Source organism: Haplochromis burtoni, unplaced genomic scaffold (assembly GCF_018398535.1).
Source record: "Haplochromis burtoni strain Fernald_Lab_line unplaced genomic scaffold, NCSU_Asbu1 Contig_103, whole genome shotgun sequence".
Classification (NCBI taxonomy): domain Eukaryota; kingdom Metazoa; phylum Chordata; class Actinopteri; order Cichliformes; family Cichlidae; genus Haplochromis; species Haplochromis burtoni.
The window spans coordinates 1,913,635-1,934,727 of NW_024582464.1; the positions used below are offsets into that span (position 1 = coordinate 1,913,635).

Below are 21,093 nucleotides of genomic sequence, written 5' to 3' on the forward strand. Positions count from 1 at the left end.
ACACAGTTCCAAAAGCAAACACACTTAGTCGATGCTGAGAGTGGTCCTGTTGCTGAGGATGGGGTCATCCTGTAATCTCTTACGAACTACCTCCAACACTTCCGTGACTCGGATGCAAGTGAAGAGAGATGTAACGGCGTACGAAACAATTGTGTCATTTGCATTCATAATGACATCTCTCACCTTCTCAATGAAATCCAGGGTGTTTGATGTACCTTTAAGACAATCCGTCTTAAAGGTACATCATGTTTATGTATCTTCAGTAAACCATACAGACTTGGTGTAGATTCCCCTGGGTATAGCCTGTGGTACGAGGTCCGGTCAATAGCATTGTCTCGTTCTAACTGTTTCAGACAATATATCACCCTCTTCCTGTAACCACTTCCTGGGGGTCATAAGTATTTTCATCACTGAGCAGTGACAACATTTTCTCATGATAGTCTTTCTGGTTTAGCAATACTGTGCACCCACCCTTGTCTGTCGGAAGGATGATAATGTTGTTGTTATTACTAAGTGATGTGAGTGCCTTCCTCTTCTCCATGCTGATATTGGATGCTGGGGGCTTTGCATTGCTGAGACAGGCCAAAACCTTTGTCCGTAGTTGCTCTGCTTCCACTTCTGCAATATTGTTGTTTCGAATTGGTAAATGGCCTGCATTTGTATAGCGCTTTTCTAGTCCATAGGACCCCAAAGCGCTTTACACTACATTCAGTCATTCACCCATTCACACACTAGCGATAGCAAGCTACATTGTAGCCACAGCTGCCCTGGGGCGCACTGACAGAGGCGAGGCTGCCAGACACTGGCGCCACCGGGCCCTCTGACCACCACCAGTAGGCAAACACGGGGTTAGTATCTTGCCCAATTGCTGTTTCTGTGGCTGTGATCAGTTCCACTAGCGGGATTTGTCTTGGCGTGACAGCAAAGATGTTTTTCTCTGTTTGGGTGAGCTGTCTGTCAGACAAATTCTTCACCCACTTGTTCACATCCTCGGTGTCGCATCCTTCTCTCTTCTGGCCGTTGAGGACACTCTCTGTATTTTGCTGTGGTTCCTGACGTACAACAAGTAAGTCAAACTTCCTTTGTTGCCTGGTCTTAGACTTTTTGCGCTGTGCTAGACGAGCCTTCTCAGTGAAATCAAACACCTTTTTAAGAGTACTTTCATCTAGAAGAATCGTAAATCTTTGTCAGATCCACTCCTCGTGAGATTAAGCAGCTGGTGCTGTGCCCTGTGGGGGATTTTTGTTGCCCGGAAGCCTTTAACTGAAGAGCTCATTTGCAGACTTTTAGGAGTAATCCTGTATTGTCTGCATCTGAGGCTGAATCTGGTTGGTTTCTGCAATCCACATTCTTACATGCTGTTTGCTCATACTGACGTACAAGCTTTAGGCAGTCCTTGCCAAAGTGGGTTAAAATGTCTTGATGCATTCTCAATCATCCAGGTAAGTAAATCTCCAAAAGATGATTCTGTTCGTCTGGACGTAGCGTTTTCAGGGGGAGAAACGCTTCGTCACTCATCCAAGTGACTTCTTCAGTCTCAGCTGACACTTATGGCCATTGATCAGTGGTCTTTGGTCAGTGGTTGTTGATCAATGATCGTGAGAATTTGCATAATCATGTTGAAGGAACTGACCTCCCAGCCCATTGTTCTTTCAGTGGGCTGGTTTCAGTCATTATGTAAATGTACTGTTTATAAGATTGGGAAAACCTGCAGTCAGCTGAGGTTGAAGAAGTCACTTGGATGAGTGACGAAACATTTCTCCCACTGAAAACGCTACGTCCAGATGAACAGAATCAACTTTTGGAGATGATTCACCTCAGGATCTTCTTGATGCATTCTCAGTTTTTAAGGATAAGCTTAACATTTCTGTCAGTGCTATTTTTTTCTAGCCACGTACATAAAATGCGATTAGTCAGGATACAGATGTCCTCCCCAGCCACTATATTGAAATGCAGTGGGGGAACACATCAGCTTCCGCAAACTGCAAACTGGGTTTTTTTCTACCAAATAACCTCCCAAATTACAGACTGTACCTTTAAGCTGAAAGGCTCAGTAAGGCATGTCAGTAAGTACTGAGAGTATAAGCCTTATCAAACTAAGAGCTGCAGCTAAACTTTATGGCTTAATGAGGCTTAATATCAGCTGAGATAATGAGATCCAGAAAAATGCCTATCACATAGCTATACTTAGACCAGCGGTCCCCAACCCCCGGGCCTCGGACCGGTACCGGGCCGCGAGAGTTGAGGCTCAGGTGTGAAATGTATGGTTTTCAGGGTTTTTATCGGTTTTCAGCGTTATTTTGTTATCGTTTTTATCGTTTACTCGGTTTTCCTTGGTCTTTTCACATGTATTATGAATAAATCTTATTTTTTTCGGTACCGGTACTAGTTTTATTTTGCTGTATTTATCTGCGACACCTTAAAGGCCGGTCCATGAAAATATTGTCGGGCATAAACCGGTCCGTGGCGCAAAAAAGGTTGGAGACCGCTGACTTAGACCATGTAATAAGCAACTAAGCCAACACCAGACAACTTAGTAAACCATGAGTCGAAAGCAGGCCAAATCACCAAGCTTACTCGCATTACACAATAATTTTAGCCAACTACATACGAGCTGCTCTGAACAGAAAGTGTGCCCTGTTCATACTTTGTGTAAGGAGAGTCCTGTGTGTCAGTGTGCCAAAAGACTTTTTTATTGTTGTTTGATGAATCCACACACCAGCAAAGATATGGCATCTTGGAAGAGTTTCCTGGAAGCTGCTGAACTAAAAGAGGCATGCAGCTGCAGAACAACAGGCTATATTTCTTTGTGCCCAGTCTGAGAGAGCTGGAGCTGTAAATTAAAGCTTTTGTTTTTATGTGCAGCCAGTTCCATACCCAAAGGCTGTATCTGTATGTAATTTTCATTTCTTTCATACTCAACGCAAATTGTCATGTTCAGCTCTATGAAACAGAACATATGTGCAAAGTTTAGAGATTTCATACTTTTGTTTCACTCAATGTTATAAATGTTCTTTTCAAGATATATTTATTGAGCAGTTCACGTTTGTATGACAATGGAATTTACAGAATCAGATAGTAGCTCTGTTATTTTGTATATTTTGTACATTAAGATTACATAGCATAACAAAATATAACAAAACATGACTTAATATGATACAATACCCTACCACGCGCCCACAACCCCAGTCCCAGCTAGTTTGTCATAATGAGAAGCCAAAAAACTATAACATGGTTATAGCTGCAGAAATGTAGAAGTGCTCAAATTTTACTGAAAGAGGAGAGTCTGTCAGAAAGAGTATCTCATATTTGTTCCACATGTAATGTATTTGCAAGGTCATTAAGCCAGAGCTTTAAAGAGGGTGCATCTCTCTTCTTCCAGTGAGTGAGAATAAGTTTCTTTCCGAAGAATTTGAGACATTGAATCAAAGATGTCGACTCAATATTTTTTAACCTTGGGACAAAAAACAAAACTGTGGCAACATATCTTCAGTTGGGGAGCATTTCTCGCAGATAGGTTACATAAAATATACCCTGAAGGTCTCTCCTTTCTCTTGAAAAGTGTAGACGATGTAGAGCTTTAAATGGAATCAATCAGTGTCTTGCATTGTAGCATTTATGGATATTCTGCAAACCTTCTTCCTCTTGAATGTCTGTGGTTGTGATATCTAATACTTGATACCAAATTCTTCATCCCATTTAGATTTTGAACATACATTGTTGATTAAATAAAACCATGCCATTTGTCATACAAATTGTGTCTGGCTCTTCTTGTGGTTCTTATTTTCCACTGTGGCCATTAAAGAAAACAAATTTGCCATCTCTGGAGTAAATGCATGCCTGCAGACTGCTCTACTGCTCTACAGCCACCCATAAACTTACACCACCTGGTATTCCCAGGCGGTCTCTCATTCAAGTACTAACCAGGCCTGACCCTGCTTAGCGTCTGAGATGATGCTCAGGGTGGTATGGCTGAAAACTGGCACATCACATTCGGTCCACACAGACATCCTGGATGAAATGGACTACCTGTGCATACTCTGCAGGTTTCAGGTATCGCCTCATACTACCAGCAGTGACACTGACCATAGCCAAATGCAAAACTAGTGAAAACCACCTGTAAAACACTTCCTGTTTTGGGGGTTGTGTCTTTGTTGTCCCTCTAGTGCAGCGGTCCCCAACCCCCGGGCCTCGGACCGGTGCCGGGCCGCGAGAGTTGAGGCTCAGGTGTGAAATGTACGGTTTTCAGCGTTATTTTGTTATCGTTTTTATCGTTAACTCTGTTTTCCTGGGACTTTTCACGTGTTATGAATAAATCTGCTTTTTTTCGGTACTGGTACTAGTTTTATTTTGTCGTATTTATCCGCGACACCTTAAAGGCCGGTCCGTGAAAATATTGTCGGGCTTTAACCGGTCCACGGCGCAAAAAAGGTTGGGGACCGCTGCTCTAGTGCACCTGTTGTTCATTTCACTAACACTGATTAACAACCCCTCTGATACTTATCTGACCACACCCCACAAGTTTTATTGACTCAATACACTTTGATTCAATAGTTCCCTTGTTGCATTTAGCAGTGTATATAAATAATGTCTTTATGTAAGCTGAAGCTACAAATCCTTCCATTTCAACAGGTGTGTTAATTACTAGAGAAAGAAGATGAGGTTTTGCATTAGTGCCACTAAAATTAGATTAATTTTCACAGCAATGAAGTTGACAGACACAACAATGAACATTCTTTAATTTATCATTTTTTTATGCCATCTCAGTTCAATCAGAAATCTAATAATCATACATCTGAAAAACAGTGAATCACACCAACAGGTTTAATAATAATAATAATAATAAAAAAGTCAGTTTAGCATCACACTCCTGCTGCTGACAGCAGCCGTCTGTTCTTCGATCAAATTCACTTCTGCAATACGCAGACTTTGGTCCACTCCTGGACAGATGTTTGAGTACAGACAGCAATATGGTAGAATCCTGCTAAATTCATGAAGAATACATTGAGTTGGAAAAAAAACAAAACTTTATCACAAATGAAGGCACAGCCAAAGCAGAGGAGTTATGTGGGCTCCAGTGCTTATGGAGGTTCTCTCTTTTTTGGAATACACAAGAGGAAGAATTCTTGTTGATAGGAAAACAAATGTAATAAATATTGTTCCAAACAATATTTATTGTTCAGGAAATTACTAAGTGCCATTGCCGTTTCACTGGAAAAAGGCCAGAGAGGAGCGCACATCGACATTTTCAGTTTTAAACTCAATCTCCAGAACTACAAACGCTGCCTCCAACCTGTTTCACGTGGCTTGATAGCTGCAGGCTCACATTTCAAGTAGCAGAACTACTGACTTCTTGTGCTTTATTAGACGTGTTAGTATTTATTGTAATCACAGTGCTGCACCCTGTCCAGGCCTAGAAATGACACATTTAACAGCATTAATAATAATACAGCACACCAACACTTGAACTTTGATCCCTCACATCATAAAGGGCGTTTATTACTCCAGGCACACACTTCAAGTAATTTCAGGTATGAAGGAGGATTTGATACTACGCAATCATAAAGAAACTATACGTCATCAAGTAGTTCTACAATTATAGGAACCATTAAAAAAAGTTTTAAATTGTTGCGAATCTGGCAGAATTTGGGAAGCAGTGCACGCAAACACATGCAGAAACACACACACCAACAACAAACAGCCTGACAAACATCATTTGTTCCCATAAAACAAACCAACATGTATTTTACATCCCACTTCTGCCGAACATTCACAAAAAACTTTTTATGGTTCTTGCATATAGAATTCCACATTTCACGTCAAGAAATGTGGGTAGGCTTTGTGTGAAATTACAAAAATATACAAACATGACCTCAAATACATGTTCTATTGGTAAAAAAAACAAAAACAAAACGGAAAACAAATCATCAGAAAGAATGAATTCATATTCTATATGCTTTGGATAAATCGAGGTATTCAAGTCTCGGGATGATGGTACAAACATGCTAGTTCTGTAAACGGACAGCTGCTTACAAGGGGCCAGAGTTCCATCAGACAGGAGTTACGGTGGTCTTGAGTCTCTAACCTTTGTCTAATCATTTGTTGGACTAACTCCAGGATTTCGTAAGGCAACCAAGACATCCAAGTCTTAGTTCTGGGCCCTATTTCAGGAAGCCGGTTTAGAAAACTCAGAGTGAAAAACGATACTCAGGGTTGAGTAACCCCAAACTGTCCAACTCGAAATATTCGGTTTCAGAAAGGCTGATAACAAGTAGTTCAGTCAACGCGGAGTTGCTTTAACCCCAAGTTAAGCGCACGCACGAGGATACATAAAGCCCTGATTAGTGGAGCACAGATTAAGCGAGTCACCATGGAGACGGAGGGAAAGAAGGCGTGGTCAATGTATTTCACAGCGCTTGAGGCCGAAATTCTGATGGCAGCATATGCCGATAACATGCAAATTCTGCGGAAAAAAAGTAACACAGCCTCAGCTGCAAAAGAAAGGGAGCATGCATGGCAAAACATAGCCGACAGAGTCAAAGCGTGAGTGTTAATTTAAACATTGATCTAGGGATTTCCACCCATTTAACACGTTATTTATTATATATTATTTTATTTTGTATTTTATGCATTTTATTTTGTGATGTGATGTGAGCACAGGTGCAACCCAACAGGCCCCAAACGTTCCTGGCAGCAAGTAAAAATGAAATATAAAAATATAGTCCAAACAGGTAAGGTGTAATTGTATTATGAGCCATAGTGCTTGGTCTGTTTGTCCGATGTAAATCGATTGCAGTTAGAGGCTACATTAATTTTCTTTCTGTAAGCACTTATTGAAATTATCTGAGCACATTACAAGTACATATTTGCTTACTCTGTATGCTCAAATGTGACCCGTTATAGCCAACAGAAAAAAAAGCGGAGGCCCGAAAAACAGGTGGGGGTCCTCCACCACCACCACTCACAGAGGCTGAGCAGTTGGCTTCCACATTTGTGATAATGTTGGCAGCATCACATATGATCTTCACAGTGCAGAGAACACAAATTAGCATCCATTACTATAATGAAATAATTTGTTAGTTTGAAATGCTACAGGGAACTATGTACCTGTACATTAATGCTGTGGAAAGACTTCCTGTTCACATAGTCTCCTTCATTTACTGAAGGAGCAATGATTGGAATGTGAGTGCCATCTGTACAGCCAATCACGCCTGGGAACCGTGAAAATAAATGTAAAATTTAAGTAGTAGTTCAAGTATCACCACATCATGAATTAAGTTTTGTTCATCCTGATACCTGCAATTTTGTGGCATCCCTCTTTGATAAATCTTGTGGGTCTATGACCGGGGAACACCACAAACGAGTACAGGAGACGTTTCAGTGCAACTGTAACATTCCTGACTGCCCGACAGACGGTAGCCTTGGAAACGTGCTCAGCGTCACCAATATTATACAGAAAGCTCCCGTTTGCAAAAAACCGAAGTGCAATACAAATAATATGTAATGAACTGAGAGGATGTCCGCGATGTGTCACATGAGCAATATTAGGCCTGAGGATGTTATTCAAATAAATTATAGATTGTGCTGAAAAACGGTAACGTTCACACAGGAAATCATCAGGAAATGATAAAATGTCCGAACGCGCTCTAATCACTCTCTCCCGGCGGAGAGCTCTGCGGAGAATTTGGGCTTCAACATCTACTGGCTCTTCAAGGAAGGGGCACGCCATGTCTGACACTTCCTACAGTCAGGTTTCCGACAAAGAGGCGGAGAAGGTCAGGGTTAGTTTAAGTAAACCTGCTAGGGGGGAGGTTAGCTTCACGGAGTGTGTCGTCATAGTAACTCACTCAGAATTAATCTAAAGTCACTTTGTGAAACCAAAAACCCAGAGTTTTCGTTAACTCAGGGTGTACTTACTCAGAGTTTGCACTAAACCGGCTTTCTGAAACAGGGCCCTGGACTACTGAAATGGGATGTGGGTAAACAGTGTAGACATGCTTCAAGTGAACTCTCTGGAAACATGCCAGACTACTTTGGCCGAGCAAACATGGCAAATAAATGAACTTGTGTCCATTTGGAAGAGCACAGACGGTACTGACTGAGAATCATTGGACACGCAAAGACATCTAACACCAGGACATGACTTCAAACACTTAAATGATGATGGCCAAGAATTCTGGGATTCCAAAAAGTTTCAACGATAATGAAAATATTCAACTATACACAATATTACTCATGTTAATCACACACTGTCAACGACAGCAACCTGAATTTAAAAGAACGGGCACTTAAAAGAAGCTCGACACAAAGTTCTAAGCAGCGACTCCATCAGTTTTAAATACATTACGTTACTCTCTTGTGGTCCATGATGGCTTTGGAGCGGTGCTGCCATCAGATGGGGGCAGAGGTGAATCTATAAGCAACTGTGAGAACGGTCCACAGTTCCTGTAATGGACTACACTGAGCTACTTGTGCTTAAACATGCAAAGCTCATGGAAACACAGCTAACAGGAGTTCAGCTAAAACATTCGCTCAGTGAGGCACTTTAGCAGGACTCCAACAGATCCTGACAGATAAACCTGGATATGTGCAATCACACTCACCGGAAAACTACACAAAATGAAACCAAACCAAGTTACCATCATAGCAGTTCAGCAGGATACGAAATAGTCTGTCGTTTTTTTGTTAGCTCTGCAACAAACTGACAACATGTCCAGGGTGTGCTCTGCCTCTAGCCCTATGGCAACTAGGCTCAAGTCCCTCCACAGTAAGTGGAGAAAATGGATGGATAACTGTGAGGTGTTCTGCTAGAGCTGTGCGTGTTTGTGTTTTTCTTCACGCATCACACAAGCTTTCCAGTCTTTTGTCAGTTGGTTGCTGGCATCAAATTCAAAACATTAAAATTTTTAAATTTAAAGTCTTCTCTGGACAAGATTAAAGTTCATATTAAAACTGTGGAAAAAAAACTGAACTACTGTTTATATTTATCAGCATCTCTTCAAGCAGCTCATCAGAAAAGGATGCTGGGAGTGTTTGTGCAGTTTTGTGTATCTGACGCAGCAGAGCACAACGACTACTTACTACAATTAGTATTCAGTGCATTTACTGACTGGGATTTTAAACTGGAACATAAAAGTAGTGCTAAATGTGTGAAGGTTATGGATGATATTGGGCTCTTTTAAATACGCTGAGCAGGTTATATTGTCCCAGTGTAGGAACACTGGGACAATAAAGTTAAGGATTTACTGAGCTCCATCCAATTTCACTGCCAGCTGGAGACTCCCTCTCTACCCTCATCAGAGTTCGCAGCTCTACTTTAACGGACTTATATTTAGACATCTACATTAGCAGCTAGAAGGTGACTATTCAAACAGAGGTCCTGTTAAGACACTACACTATCATAGAAGCACAAACCTGTCATGCCCTCTGTTAAAGTTCAGTCTGTTTTACTTTTGTTATTTTCTCTTGTACATGTTCTAGAATTTGTGCTTCCAGCATCTCTATAAAAATAACAGATACTTAATATAAAATGTGTTAACTAGCTGATTCTGTGTTTTGTCGAGCACAAACATGAAAGCCGCCCAGTCTGTTACTTCAGACTGAACATGTGGGGACATGTCTAAAAAGCCTGTTACAAATGGAGAGTAACCGGTGGAGTTCTGCTGATGCCTGTGCTTCCAAAGCTCAGTTCCAGCCTGGCAGAAGCTCATTTGAAGTTGTTTAAGAAAAATAATTGTGAGTAGCAACACTCAAATTTAGTGCCACAGAATCATTGCTGATTTTTTTTTTTTTTTTTTTTTAATCTGTTGCACTTCTCACCAAGAGAGAGAGACTGCACAGAGTAGCAGTTGGTCTGAAAGTGTATTTGTGCATCAAAAATGAAAAAGAGGATCACAAGGCTGTCTCCTGAACCGTGTGAACCGTGTGAGCCGTCAGCCGGCACGAGGGCCAAGCCCTCGAATCCTCCGAGTCGTCCTCCTCCGTCTGTGCTCTGTCGCTCTCCATCTCCTTCTCCTCTGTGACAGTGTCTTCTTTGGAATAAGCTTCTCCGTTGCGGTCCTTTTGGGCCATTTGATAAGGCTGTGTCTTGATTTGTGTGGGCTGGCCAACAAGGGTAAACACACTATTGAAAGCACAAATACTGAAAGACGAACAAAAGTGGAAACAAGTGGAAATATGAGGTTACCTTCTGAGCCAGAGGAGTGATACAGCAAAGCTTTTCTCTGTAGCGGTCGGGCAGAAAAAAGAGCAGCGTGCCCAGGACGGGGTACACTGTGCCCGGGGTCAGCTCCTTCTCTTTCATAGGCCCTAGTATGATGACAGTAACAGGGTGATATGTGCAGAAGAGGCTGACTGGACCTTATCAGAAGAAATTACACAGTTTCTGTAACCCATAAACAGTGTTGGGGAGTAACAGAATACATGTACTGGTGTTAGGTATTTAAAATAGAAAAGATGAGTAACTCCGTTACAGTTACCATTTAAAAAGGTGGTATTCAGAATACAGTTACTTTGCTGAAATAAAGGGATTACACGGCTGTATTTTCCTGTTTCATATGTTCGGCTATGCCCTCTCTATTTTTGGTTTCCACGCCCCAAACAAAACATGCATTAAGAGGCTCTAATGCCTGTGTCTCAATCTCGCGGCCCATGTCACCCGTACTTGCGGCATATTACTTGAAATATTTTAAAGAATTATTCACAAAAATGATTTAATATGAAGGCAATAGAAGCTGCATTCTTTAGGGCTATCTAAAGAATGGGCAGTGTAGTCCGTGCTGCAGGGAGAATAGACTGCCATACTCGTTATGTGTTTGTGAGCGCGAGGAGGGAGAAAAAGGAGAGTCGAAAAGTACGAGTTGTCATCGACCAGAAGCGGGAGATGGAAGTATGCAAATATAATAATAACCACTGCAGCCAAAAAGAGTGCCTGACGAGCCCAGTTGCAAGTAAGCTATTAAGACTCGACTGTACACTTTTTTTTTGTGTTTTTCTCTGAAACAATAAGTTTTGTTGAAGCAACCTTTCAACACCTCTCTCTGTCTCTCGCTAGCAAAGTTGACCCAGAAAAAAAGTAAAGCTAGTTTTCGGCTACGAGCCCGACGTATTAGCCAGAGGTCCCTTTACTACGGACATGTTTTATATACGCGTGAAACAGTTTTCTATACAAGATCGCTGCAAAAAGTGCAGCCTTACTGTAGCCGTCCACCCTACTGTTACTCATTTTATATTAAGATTTAAAAATCTAGTCGGTGTTGGTATGGCGAGTAACCTTCAGTAAAAGTAATAATTCACACAGCAATAGTACGTTCACGTAGTTTAAAAAAAATGGATTACCTATTATATTATCAAAGTATTCAGAATACGTTACTCTCATTGAGTAACATAACGGAATACGTTACAAAATACATTTTGGGGCATGTATTCTGTAATCTGTAGTGGAATACATTTTAAAAGTAACCTTTCCAACACTGCCCATAAAGCATATGGATGCTAAAGGTTCTTATAGTGTACACATTAGCTATATGACCAGAATGCCAACATGGTGCAATGAATGCGCAATTCCATTATGCTACGCTAGCCAAGACAACATTTAGTCAACAGCACATCACACCTATATGCGAGAGTTATGAGTGTATTGGTCATTTCACAGGTCAAAAAAAAAATCCCAAAGTTAATGTTAAATTATTAATTAGTACTGGTCAAAATCAGTTTTTGGTTTAAATATAATGACGCAGAATAATAATTTATGATTAGAGTTGTAACACAAAAGTGGCTAATGCTAAAGTTTTCCTAGCTAGTCATATCCTGTAAATGGAGCCAATTCTCTAACATTAATGGCAGAGTCATTATATTGGCCAAGTTGGCTGGGGAATCAAGGTGTCCACTGGGTTAGTGGAAAAGAGGAAAGAAATTAAGGTTATATAACAGACGATGTAAACCATTTGTGACACAGACTACAGCTACATGTGTATACCTGTTAGCAGGCTAACTATCAGTCCCACCACCACCACAGTGGCTGAGTTATGAGCGCTGTACCACATGTAGGACAATGAGTAGAGTGCCTTCAGACCAGCTGACCTGAGAGAGGGAATAAAGACACACACAAAAAAACAACAGTTTAAATGACCTCCCTCTTGCTGGCCCTACTGTCCATGCTGACTGATATTTATAACATCAAACTTTGGTCATCTGTACAATCAACCAGCACTCAACACTACTAAACCATATTTAAAGCGGTTTATCTTGAGATGAAATGTGTTACCCTGACTTGGCTGTGGTGGTCATGACAGTGGTAGTTATGTTATCAAACAGTGGCAGAGCAGTGGCGTTGAGTGCAGGTGCTGGCGTGGGAACAGACATGCGCATCACAAAGCTCCCGATGCCGATCCAGAAAGCCATGACAAGGCCCGATACCAACCCAACCACTGCACCCTGACAGGAGGACAGAAGCAGTGTCAATTTATGTGTGACCACAAAAATAACAACAAAAGCCGTTTCAAACACTGACTTATTAGTAGTCTTTTCAAGCAACCAAAAGAAGTCCAGACACTTTTCTTTCCAAGCTCCTTAGACTACGATGACCTGGATGACTGAGAACCTTCACAGACACTGAATTATTAGTAGCCCCAAGTTAAAACAGGACTCACAATGGGGTTTGCCCAGGGGAAGAACATTCCCAAACAGAAGAGTCCCAGCAGGGGTCCGCCAACCATGCCAAAGATACTGAAAGCTGCCTGAGGACACACAAGAAGAACTAATTAAAAACGAACAAACAAACTGTAGGTCAAATCACAATAATGAATACTAAATACTTAGTGTCTCTGTGTTGTTGCTTTTAATATTCTGCAAAAAGTTGACAACTGTCTTGTATGAATAGTCTTTTTTTTTTTTTTTTTTTTTTTTTTTTAAAACCAGTGCCATGATTACCACCATTCACTTTCCAAAACTTCTCAATTCACTTAAATGTAATAAAGCATTTTCAAACTTTTTGATGAACAGTTACCTGCAGCATAGATCCCATTATAGAAGCAATGTAGGCCATAGCCAGACACACCAGACCATAACCCAGGGCTGTGGAGCAGATGAAAAACAAGCACACAGTGGTTACACCTCCAACTTCAAGTATTTAGAACCACAAGTAAAAAGCAAAGCATGGACTGTATGGCATCTTTACTCTGGTAAAGACACACACACATACTTATGTGAATTGCTAGATCAGACTTCAGATTGTTGCAGACTGAGTCTGTTCTCTACTATGATTTTTATCGTTTGATAGCACAATTCTGGCTATGAGCACAGCAGCTTTGTCTAGAACAGGGAAAGACTTGATGCTCGTTTTAGACCGTGAATGAGGGCCTACACCAAACCCTAGTTAAGAATAAATAAGGATTTCTTGACCTAGATACCCTACTCTAAAAATATGGAGTAGAATACGCCGACATTAAGATAATAAAACAACAGCAGTACACTCAAGTAAAATGAAAACATCTACTACTAATACCAGAATAAAAGCATTTGGCTCAGAAGGTAGTGGGGGGTCAGACCTGATGTGTCCACGGGAGTGTCAATGTTAGATAAAAGCACTCGAATGAATGAGGCTTGCAGTAGAGTAGAAAAGGGCTATATTCGCTCGAATCCATTAAGCATGCAAGTAAAATGTGAATTATTCTTTACCCCAAACAAAAACACAATCCCAGATTAAAGTCACACAACAGTACTTTAACTCCAACATAACTGCATGTTTAGAGCAAAGATGAGAAAACAAAACTCCACCCCTTGTCTCACCGAGTCCTTTGGACAGCAGCGTGGCCTTGCTTTCAGTCATATTTGGAAAATGAGGTTTAATCAGATCCTCCATAGTTACCGTTGCTAAGGAATTGAAGGCTGACGAAATAGTGCTAGAAGAAGAAAACAAACAAACAAACAAACAAACAAACAAACAAACAAACAAACAAACAAACAAACAAACAAACAAACAGGTTTAAGTGAAAGTTAAGGGTGGCTTAAACACATCTGCACTGCACAAGCCTCCAGGAACCAGAACGCCATCATCTCATACGCCTGACTTTTACAGTGAGATCTATTCAGGTGAGAGTTGCTGATACTCATTTTTTTGGGCTGCACATCAAAGTAAAGCTGATAACTATGCATGTAAAAGTGTTAATATGGACTCAATATGTTTTTATATACTAGATGTTATTGTTTAATAACCAACTTAAAAGGGTAATGACATGCCTTGTGATTGAGTGCTACAAGTACAAAACACACACACACACACACACACACACACACACACACACACACACACACACACACACACACACACACACACACTCTATGAATAACAGCTGCTTGACATTTTGATAAAGCAGCATAGCCTCTGCCAGCCTGACTTGTTATTGCCAAAACTCGTAATTTATAAAAAAAAAAAAAAGTACTGGGTTCAGCCCGAGGGTTATAAATAACATGAATAAGTTAAAACACCATTTGTAGTTCTGCCTGGGTGGTAAGGTAGTAACCAGCTATAAAAGCTGATACAGGAAGGATTGCGACCAAGTGTTCAGCGGTCATTTACTTTTAAGTTTGCAGAACACTTTTTAAAAACACAATTTAAGACTTAAAAAAATAAATACATGTATACCATTTTCACAGCAGAATGCCACAAAAATCTAGCAATGTATGCAGTGTCATCAGTCCCATGAATAAATAGACAAATCCAAGAAACACGACCTCTATTTAAAGTGCTCTGAAAAATTTCCAGGAAACAACTGTTAATAATGACACCAGTGCAATTAATAACATAGTGAACTGCAGTCAATATACCTTTGTACATCATATATAGTTAACCTCAAGGATCACACTATTCTAGTAGTTTAGCCAACTAGAATTTCCACAGACACATGATTTTGCTATGGATGTTAGCAAGTAAGATTAGGTTAGCCAGCTTGCTGTACTATGGCTATTCTGCACCCATCTGCTAATGGTTAATCTCGATTTTTGTGAGTAGTCTCATGAACATAGTCAAAAAGGCTACCAAATTAGTTTGAATAAACTAATAAATAATCTGGTAAACACCAGGGACAGATAGCTGAAGTTCTGATTTAATCCCAGAAACCAAACAATCTCTCCATGAATCAAATGTCCTGTTATATATTCTGTTAGCTTAATTGCTAAAGTGAATACAACGTGGATTCACACAGCATGTGATGTGCTCTGTAACCTATGATTTTTAACATTAAGAGATAATAGATGACAATACCTTAAATCAGTCATAACACAGAGTGTGTAAGGGTGTGTGAATCCCGACCATCAGTCGTGGTTCTTGGGTTAATCACCTGAGTGCTCCACTGAAGAGGCAGGCCACAAACAGCCCCGGAAGCCCAGGCAGATCTCTGAACACATCCATCACAAAGTACAGCACCATCTACAAAAAAAAAAAAAAAAAAAGAAGAAGAAGAAAAAAGAAACTTAACATTAGAATTAAAACATTAATAATAATTTACTGATACTTTTAAAGATGAAATAAGAGCTCACCTGATCATTAGTCGTGACATAACCCTTATCCAGAGGGCTGTCTTCTCCATAGCGAGCAAACATGACCAGACCCATGAGACATCCTAAACACAGGACAACCTGCTGGCATGGAAAGACTACGTAGCAGGACCTGGAAAGGCACGATGGGTGACAAACAGCTGGTTATCAATAGGGTTTAGTGGTTTTTTAACAGAAGGCGTTAGCAAAACTTTTTCTGACAACTTCACGTTACTCACATGACAGCTTCTTTCTCTGTGCGGGAACTGAGGTATCTCTGGACCTGGGCTTGGTTCACACCGTACAGAGCCAACATCAGGAAGACCCCCCCAACACCAAGTGTCCAGAAGGTGTGGCGCTCCAGAGGGTTGGGGTTCAGGCTACAAAGGTAGAGAGTGAAAGAGCTCCTTTGCAAGAAGTAGTTCCAAAATATGTAAAGGCAGTACTTTTGGCAGATTGGTGAACCTCTGAGAAACTCTGCCTCTCTAAGAAGCTCTTTTTATACCCGATCATGCGATTATTGACTCCAGCTCATTCTTTTTTGTCTTTCTATGCTCCACTGTAAATAAAATATGGACTTGTGACATTTGCAAATCACTGAATTCCATTTTTACCTCCTGTTTTCTACCTGGTGTCATTGAGTGAAGCAGAACTCCTTTAATTTAGTTGCCTTTCAAATATGCAAACTACTTACTCTAGTCCAGAAATACGGCTACCGTTGATGGCTTTCCTCCAGACCTCTGCTATTCCTCCTGCCTGACTAGTCCCCACCACGATGACTGCCAGTTGGCCCGCAAACATGACCACCGTCTGGAACACGTCGGTCCACATCACTGCTTTCAGCCCCCCCTGGGAGACAGGAACAGTAGCAGATTAACATCAGACCATAATGTTCATCATTACAAGTAATCTCATCTGAACTTCCTAAGTTTGCCTAAGCTTTTTCCAGTGTTTTTCACTCCCTTGCTTAGTAAGGATTTGTTCTTATGAAATATATAAGCTGTAGCTGGAGAAAATCTTTTAAGACTTGTTTTGTCAAAATGACAAACTGATAAATGTGTCTTAAGATTGGTGAATTTAGACTTACCAAAGCAGTATACAGAGTGCACACCAATCCCATAGCCAGCACTGCCCCCCATAGGTCAAATCCTGTCACTGCATTTGAACAGAACAAAAACATTGAACACTGCAACAGGTTGTCCAACCTTCTAGGTGTGACCAAACATGAAAAATGAAGTAATGACCCATGCATTACCTGCATTAAGAGCTAGTGCTGGAGCATATAAGACTACTCCCATATAAATGACCTGCAGAGGAAGAAACCAACAATATAGAAGAGTAAGGCTCCCAGAAAAAGAACACAGTTCAGAGGTCATATTTTGGAGTTCACTCATAAAGCTCTTTTAAGTACACTGTACAGGGCAGGTTTATCAGCCTGGGTCATCTTATAAACGATACGGTCTTATACTCTAAAGGTGTAAAGTGTGTGGCGTTTCTGTCTGCTCAGCTCGCTGGAGCCGCACTCTGTTTGGCCCGCCAACTTGTGCAGGAGCCTACAACACCAGAGGGAGAGGCTGGTGTTTAGTCTCCAGCATTCATGTTGGCAGTGAAGCTACTCTTATGAAGATCATGCATATACACTATTCTTCATGTATTCTGTTCTTATGCGTTTTGTTTTGTTTATTTGGAAAAATTGTTGGGAAAAAAAACGATTGGAAAAGTAAAGATCTATTCTTGCATTTTGTTAGATTATACAAAGTTAGGAAAACAATGTTTTATGTGGAGCCTGATGTTGCCGTACACAGAGACTAATGATTGTCTCACAGTACAGCGAGCACTGGTGTCACAACCAGAACACCTTTACTCTAACGCATCCCCAGACTCAACTAACTCACCATGGGTCTGTTGGGATTTTTTAGAATTTTTTTTTCTTTTTTCCTTATTAATTGTTGGCACAAGCTACCGGTGTTAAATAGCACATAAAGTTGAACTGTGAAGCCCAGTGTTAACTGATTGTGCTGTGTGATCCAGTGCAGTGGGTGGGTAAAGATTTTGCATTGTATCTGGAAATTCTCATGATGATGTGACTAAAAACAGCTCAAAGCAATAAGACTGATTTAAAGACAAGTGTAATACCGGTTTACTAGTTACTGTAGATATATAAATGTAGAATAATCTGCAATATATGATCTCTGTTTCAGATGATTTAAGCTTTCACTGGGTATCTATTGCACATTAAAACATCACTTATTCATAAGGATTCACAAATAAACAAAGATACCATCTGAAAGATGAAGGTCGCAGTCCCACATATGCGAACAGTCTTGTTAAATCGCAGTTCCAGATACTGTTGAAGAAAGAATGTAAAAGAAAACAAAAAAAAAAAAGAGCAAAATCAAAAATCTAACCACATATCATCTCAGAGACAGCCTGTAATATGCATTCAGCACATTAGATGTTTACTGAGGATCAGAAATGGTTGTTTAAGTTCTGATCTTCGGCTTAGACATCAGTCATTTGTCCAGTTAATTTGTAGTGAAGCACCAGAAGCCTCAATAGAGGAACAGTGAGTGGAGTTTAGATAAAGAGAGACGTAGATTCTTGAGGCAAGGACATTTGTTTCTCTGATGTGAATGTGTCAGGGGTAACACAGATAAGACAGATAAGAATGTTAAGCTCTGAGATCATACTTGAGAAAGGCAAAAATAGAAAAAAAGTGTGCTGAGAGAGTGCAAAACTGAAAAATGCAGAGAAAAAAAAGAAGAAGATTACAATTAATAATCATTTTAGAAAACAGAGACCAAGTCAGGTCAAACTACAAGTGCCTGATGGTTGTTCATTGTCTTGTTTACGGTGTGTGTGAGAGATAAGAGATTAACCCAAGGAAACTTACGACAATGACAAAGCAAAAACAAGACAACACAAACAGTAAAGGCCAGACACAGGTGTCTAATCATGTTAACTGTTCTTGTGAATACCTCGTAAGCACTGGACAGTCGCAGTCTGTAGAAGACTGGTATGAATACATGAGCTGGAATGAGAAGACCCAGGAAATAGGAGCATCCCAGAAACCAGTACTCTGTCCCAAATGTGTACACCTCAGATGGAGCACCCAGGATGGCCACAGCTGACTGAAACGTGGCCAGCAGGGAGAGGGACACAGGCAGGCAGCTCATCGAGCGGTCAGCCATCAGGAACTCCTGTGGCAAACAGCACAGGCGTCACAAATCTTTATTAACATTTAAAAAGGAAACTTGACTTTGTACTCTTTCAATAAAAAAAAAAAGAAAGAAAAAAAAAGAATCATACTTGTGTTGTGCGCTGGCGTCCCCCAGAGAAGGCATAAAAGAGGCCAATGCCAGTTGAGGCCACCAGCAGCAAGGCAAAAATGACATAGTCCACCGTGGTGAAGTGCATCTGCACCACCTCCCCCATGATGAGGACAGACGTGGAGGTGCTGGGAGAGTGAAGGCCTTTGGAAGCACAGCCTCTGAGAGGCTGGGATGACAATGTCAGAGAGAACACCTCACCCAAAGGGAGACCTGCTGAGAGCTGGAGAAAACAAGAGGAAGTAGGAAAGGATGTCAAGTTATTTATCCAACTTGAAACCTGGAGGAAGCATGAAATATACTGAGGCAGCAGAGGCATCAAGATGTTGTATGCAAAAATAACAAATCTGAAGGGACAGTTTTTGTGAGTTTGGCAACAAAGAGTTGGGGTTTGAACAGAAACAGGAGTGCGTGGTTTTTAAAAATTTTGCAAAAACCGTGTATACAGATGTTTCGCTTTGGTGCGACTAACAAATCTCAAAATAAGACTCCAGCATTACTGCCAGCTCTAACACTCATCCATGCTGATACACAGAGATGATCCACTGCCTATAATTACCATTCAAATTTCCAGATGCTCTGCTGTCTGATGCTTTTACATTTTTATTTATTATTATAATTTTTTTTTTTACACAAACAAACTTTTTGGAGAATCTGGTCTGGAAAGTTTCCATTAAGACACAGTTCAGGTTACTCATTCAATAACTAGTTGCTCTTGCTAGTGGAAGGATGCTGTCTCATCTAGTGTGTAATACTTATTCCACTGAGTCCCCACACTCTCCCTCACTCAAAGTTGTTATTAGGATTGAAATTCATTAACATTTCTTCAGTTTTCTTTGAATCATAATCTTCTGCACAGAAGCCTGAGTAGGGCCGGCTTTGGGCTTGCTGGAAGTTCTTATGAGATCTCCTCACACATCTCTCAAGCACTTCTCCAGAAACATTTTGGCCTCTCCGTCGAAGGTGTGCATCAATCATAAATAAAAAAAGATGGATGTAAGACCACACTCACTGGCAACTAGTTAATCACAAGTTATTCACCAATGAGCATATGGTACCTCAATATGCTCCTTTATGACACTAAGAAATAGCAAAATTTATAAAATGCACCTAATATTTTATTCAACAGGAGCAGAAATGTGTGACTGAGCCCATGATAAACTCAACAGTGAGATATTTACAGAGGTCAGGACAGAGGCCCATTTTCCCATAAATCCATTTGCATCAACAGTAATCATCTCCTGGTGCCCACTAAGAACAGCAGGTTTTAGGCAATTGTGCTTTGGTTTAACTTTTCAGATCTGGAAGTTATATAGCTATCTTTTTATACCATCTATGGTGCAAATAAATGCCTGATATATACTCATTATGACAGTTTAACCTGCTGAGAGTTACATATGACACGAGTGGTTTCTATTCGTCTGCTAAGATTTAATATCTATGCATCATGATGTAACCGTTTCTGTGTCAGTCTTAATGCAATTCTTAGGTATCAAAAAAAAACCAAACAAACAAATACCACAAACAAAATTATGGGAAAAGAAGAAATGACTGTACCTATTGAGACTGAGCTGCTGCAGGCTGACAGACACTCAACACCCTCACTTAAGGTTTACTGGAGGACGTATCCTGCCTTGTCACAGCAGTCAAACATGAGAACTGTGAAGACAGAGGAGAAACTCTGTATGTTTTTAAAAAAAGCAGCCCCTGTGAAGCAAGTAAGACAAATGATCTCGCACAATATTATTACAAAGGATTCAATATATAAGGATTAATTTCACCAAATAAAATCCAACATGTTATTATGCTTTAACAAGACACACAATCGTGTTCCCTGTACTTTGTTTAATGCTGAAAAAAATGATTCTCCCATTGTTCCTCCGCCTGCATTTTCACTCCATGCAGCGTTCAACTGAAAATATTCCTCCCTCTCCTCTACATATTAAACCAGCTTTTCTTTCTTGCTGTTGCTTTCTCACAGCGTGTTGAGCTGCACTATCCCACACTTCTTATGACAAGAAAAAGCTGAAGGGCAGCTGATTGCAAAAAGGTCGGGCTAAGAACACAGAGCAAAGAGCGAGCCTTTGTCAGTCTCAATTACTTAGTTTAACCATGAGGTCCTGCTGTGTGGAAACATCAGTTTTTGTTTGTGTCTAATGTGTCACCCAACAGCTGATCAAAGGTTAACTGTCTGATCAGATAGTAAAGAATGTGTGAGAGCAACTTACTA

At 40.5% G+C, this 21,093-nt stretch overlaps 1 protein-coding gene across 2 annotated transcripts in view; it reads right to left on the minus strand.

Annotated features, from left to right (window-relative positions):
* Positions 1-7,660: 7,660 nt before the first annotated feature.
* slc5a6a (solute carrier family 5 member 6a) overlaps positions 7,661-21,093 on the minus strand; it is a 21,611-nt gene continuing 8,178 nt past the window's right edge. For both annotated transcript variants that reach the window (XM_042223164.1, XM_005931090.3), the window contains exons 2-18: positions 20,421-20,522; positions 18,844-19,086; positions 18,513-18,734; positions 17,816-17,881; positions 16,790-16,841; positions 16,622-16,689; positions 16,229-16,383; positions 15,774-15,914; positions 15,538-15,667; positions 15,339-15,427; positions 13,789-13,901; positions 13,007-13,074; positions 12,651-12,737; positions 12,266-12,435; positions 11,978-12,081; positions 10,187-10,308; positions 7,661-10,101 (exon numbers count right to left, since the gene is read on the minus strand). In XM_042223164.1, coding sequence (XP_042079098.1) covers positions 9,892-10,101; positions 10,187-10,308; positions 11,978-12,081; positions 12,266-12,435; positions 12,651-12,737; positions 13,007-13,074; positions 13,789-13,901; positions 15,339-15,427; positions 15,538-15,667; positions 15,774-15,914; positions 16,229-16,383; positions 16,622-16,689; positions 16,790-16,841; positions 17,816-17,881; positions 18,513-18,734; positions 18,844-18,969 — 1,923 coding nt within the window. In that variant the 5' untranslated portion in view covers positions 18,970-19,086; positions 20,421-20,522 and the 3' untranslated portion in view covers positions 7,661-9,891. The remainder of the gene's footprint in view (positions 10,102-10,186; positions 10,309-11,977; positions 12,082-12,265; positions 12,436-12,650; positions 12,738-13,006; positions 13,075-13,788; positions 13,902-15,338; positions 15,428-15,537; positions 15,668-15,773; positions 15,915-16,228; positions 16,384-16,621; positions 16,690-16,789; positions 16,842-17,815; positions 17,882-18,512; positions 18,735-18,843; positions 19,087-20,420; positions 20,523-21,093) is intronic.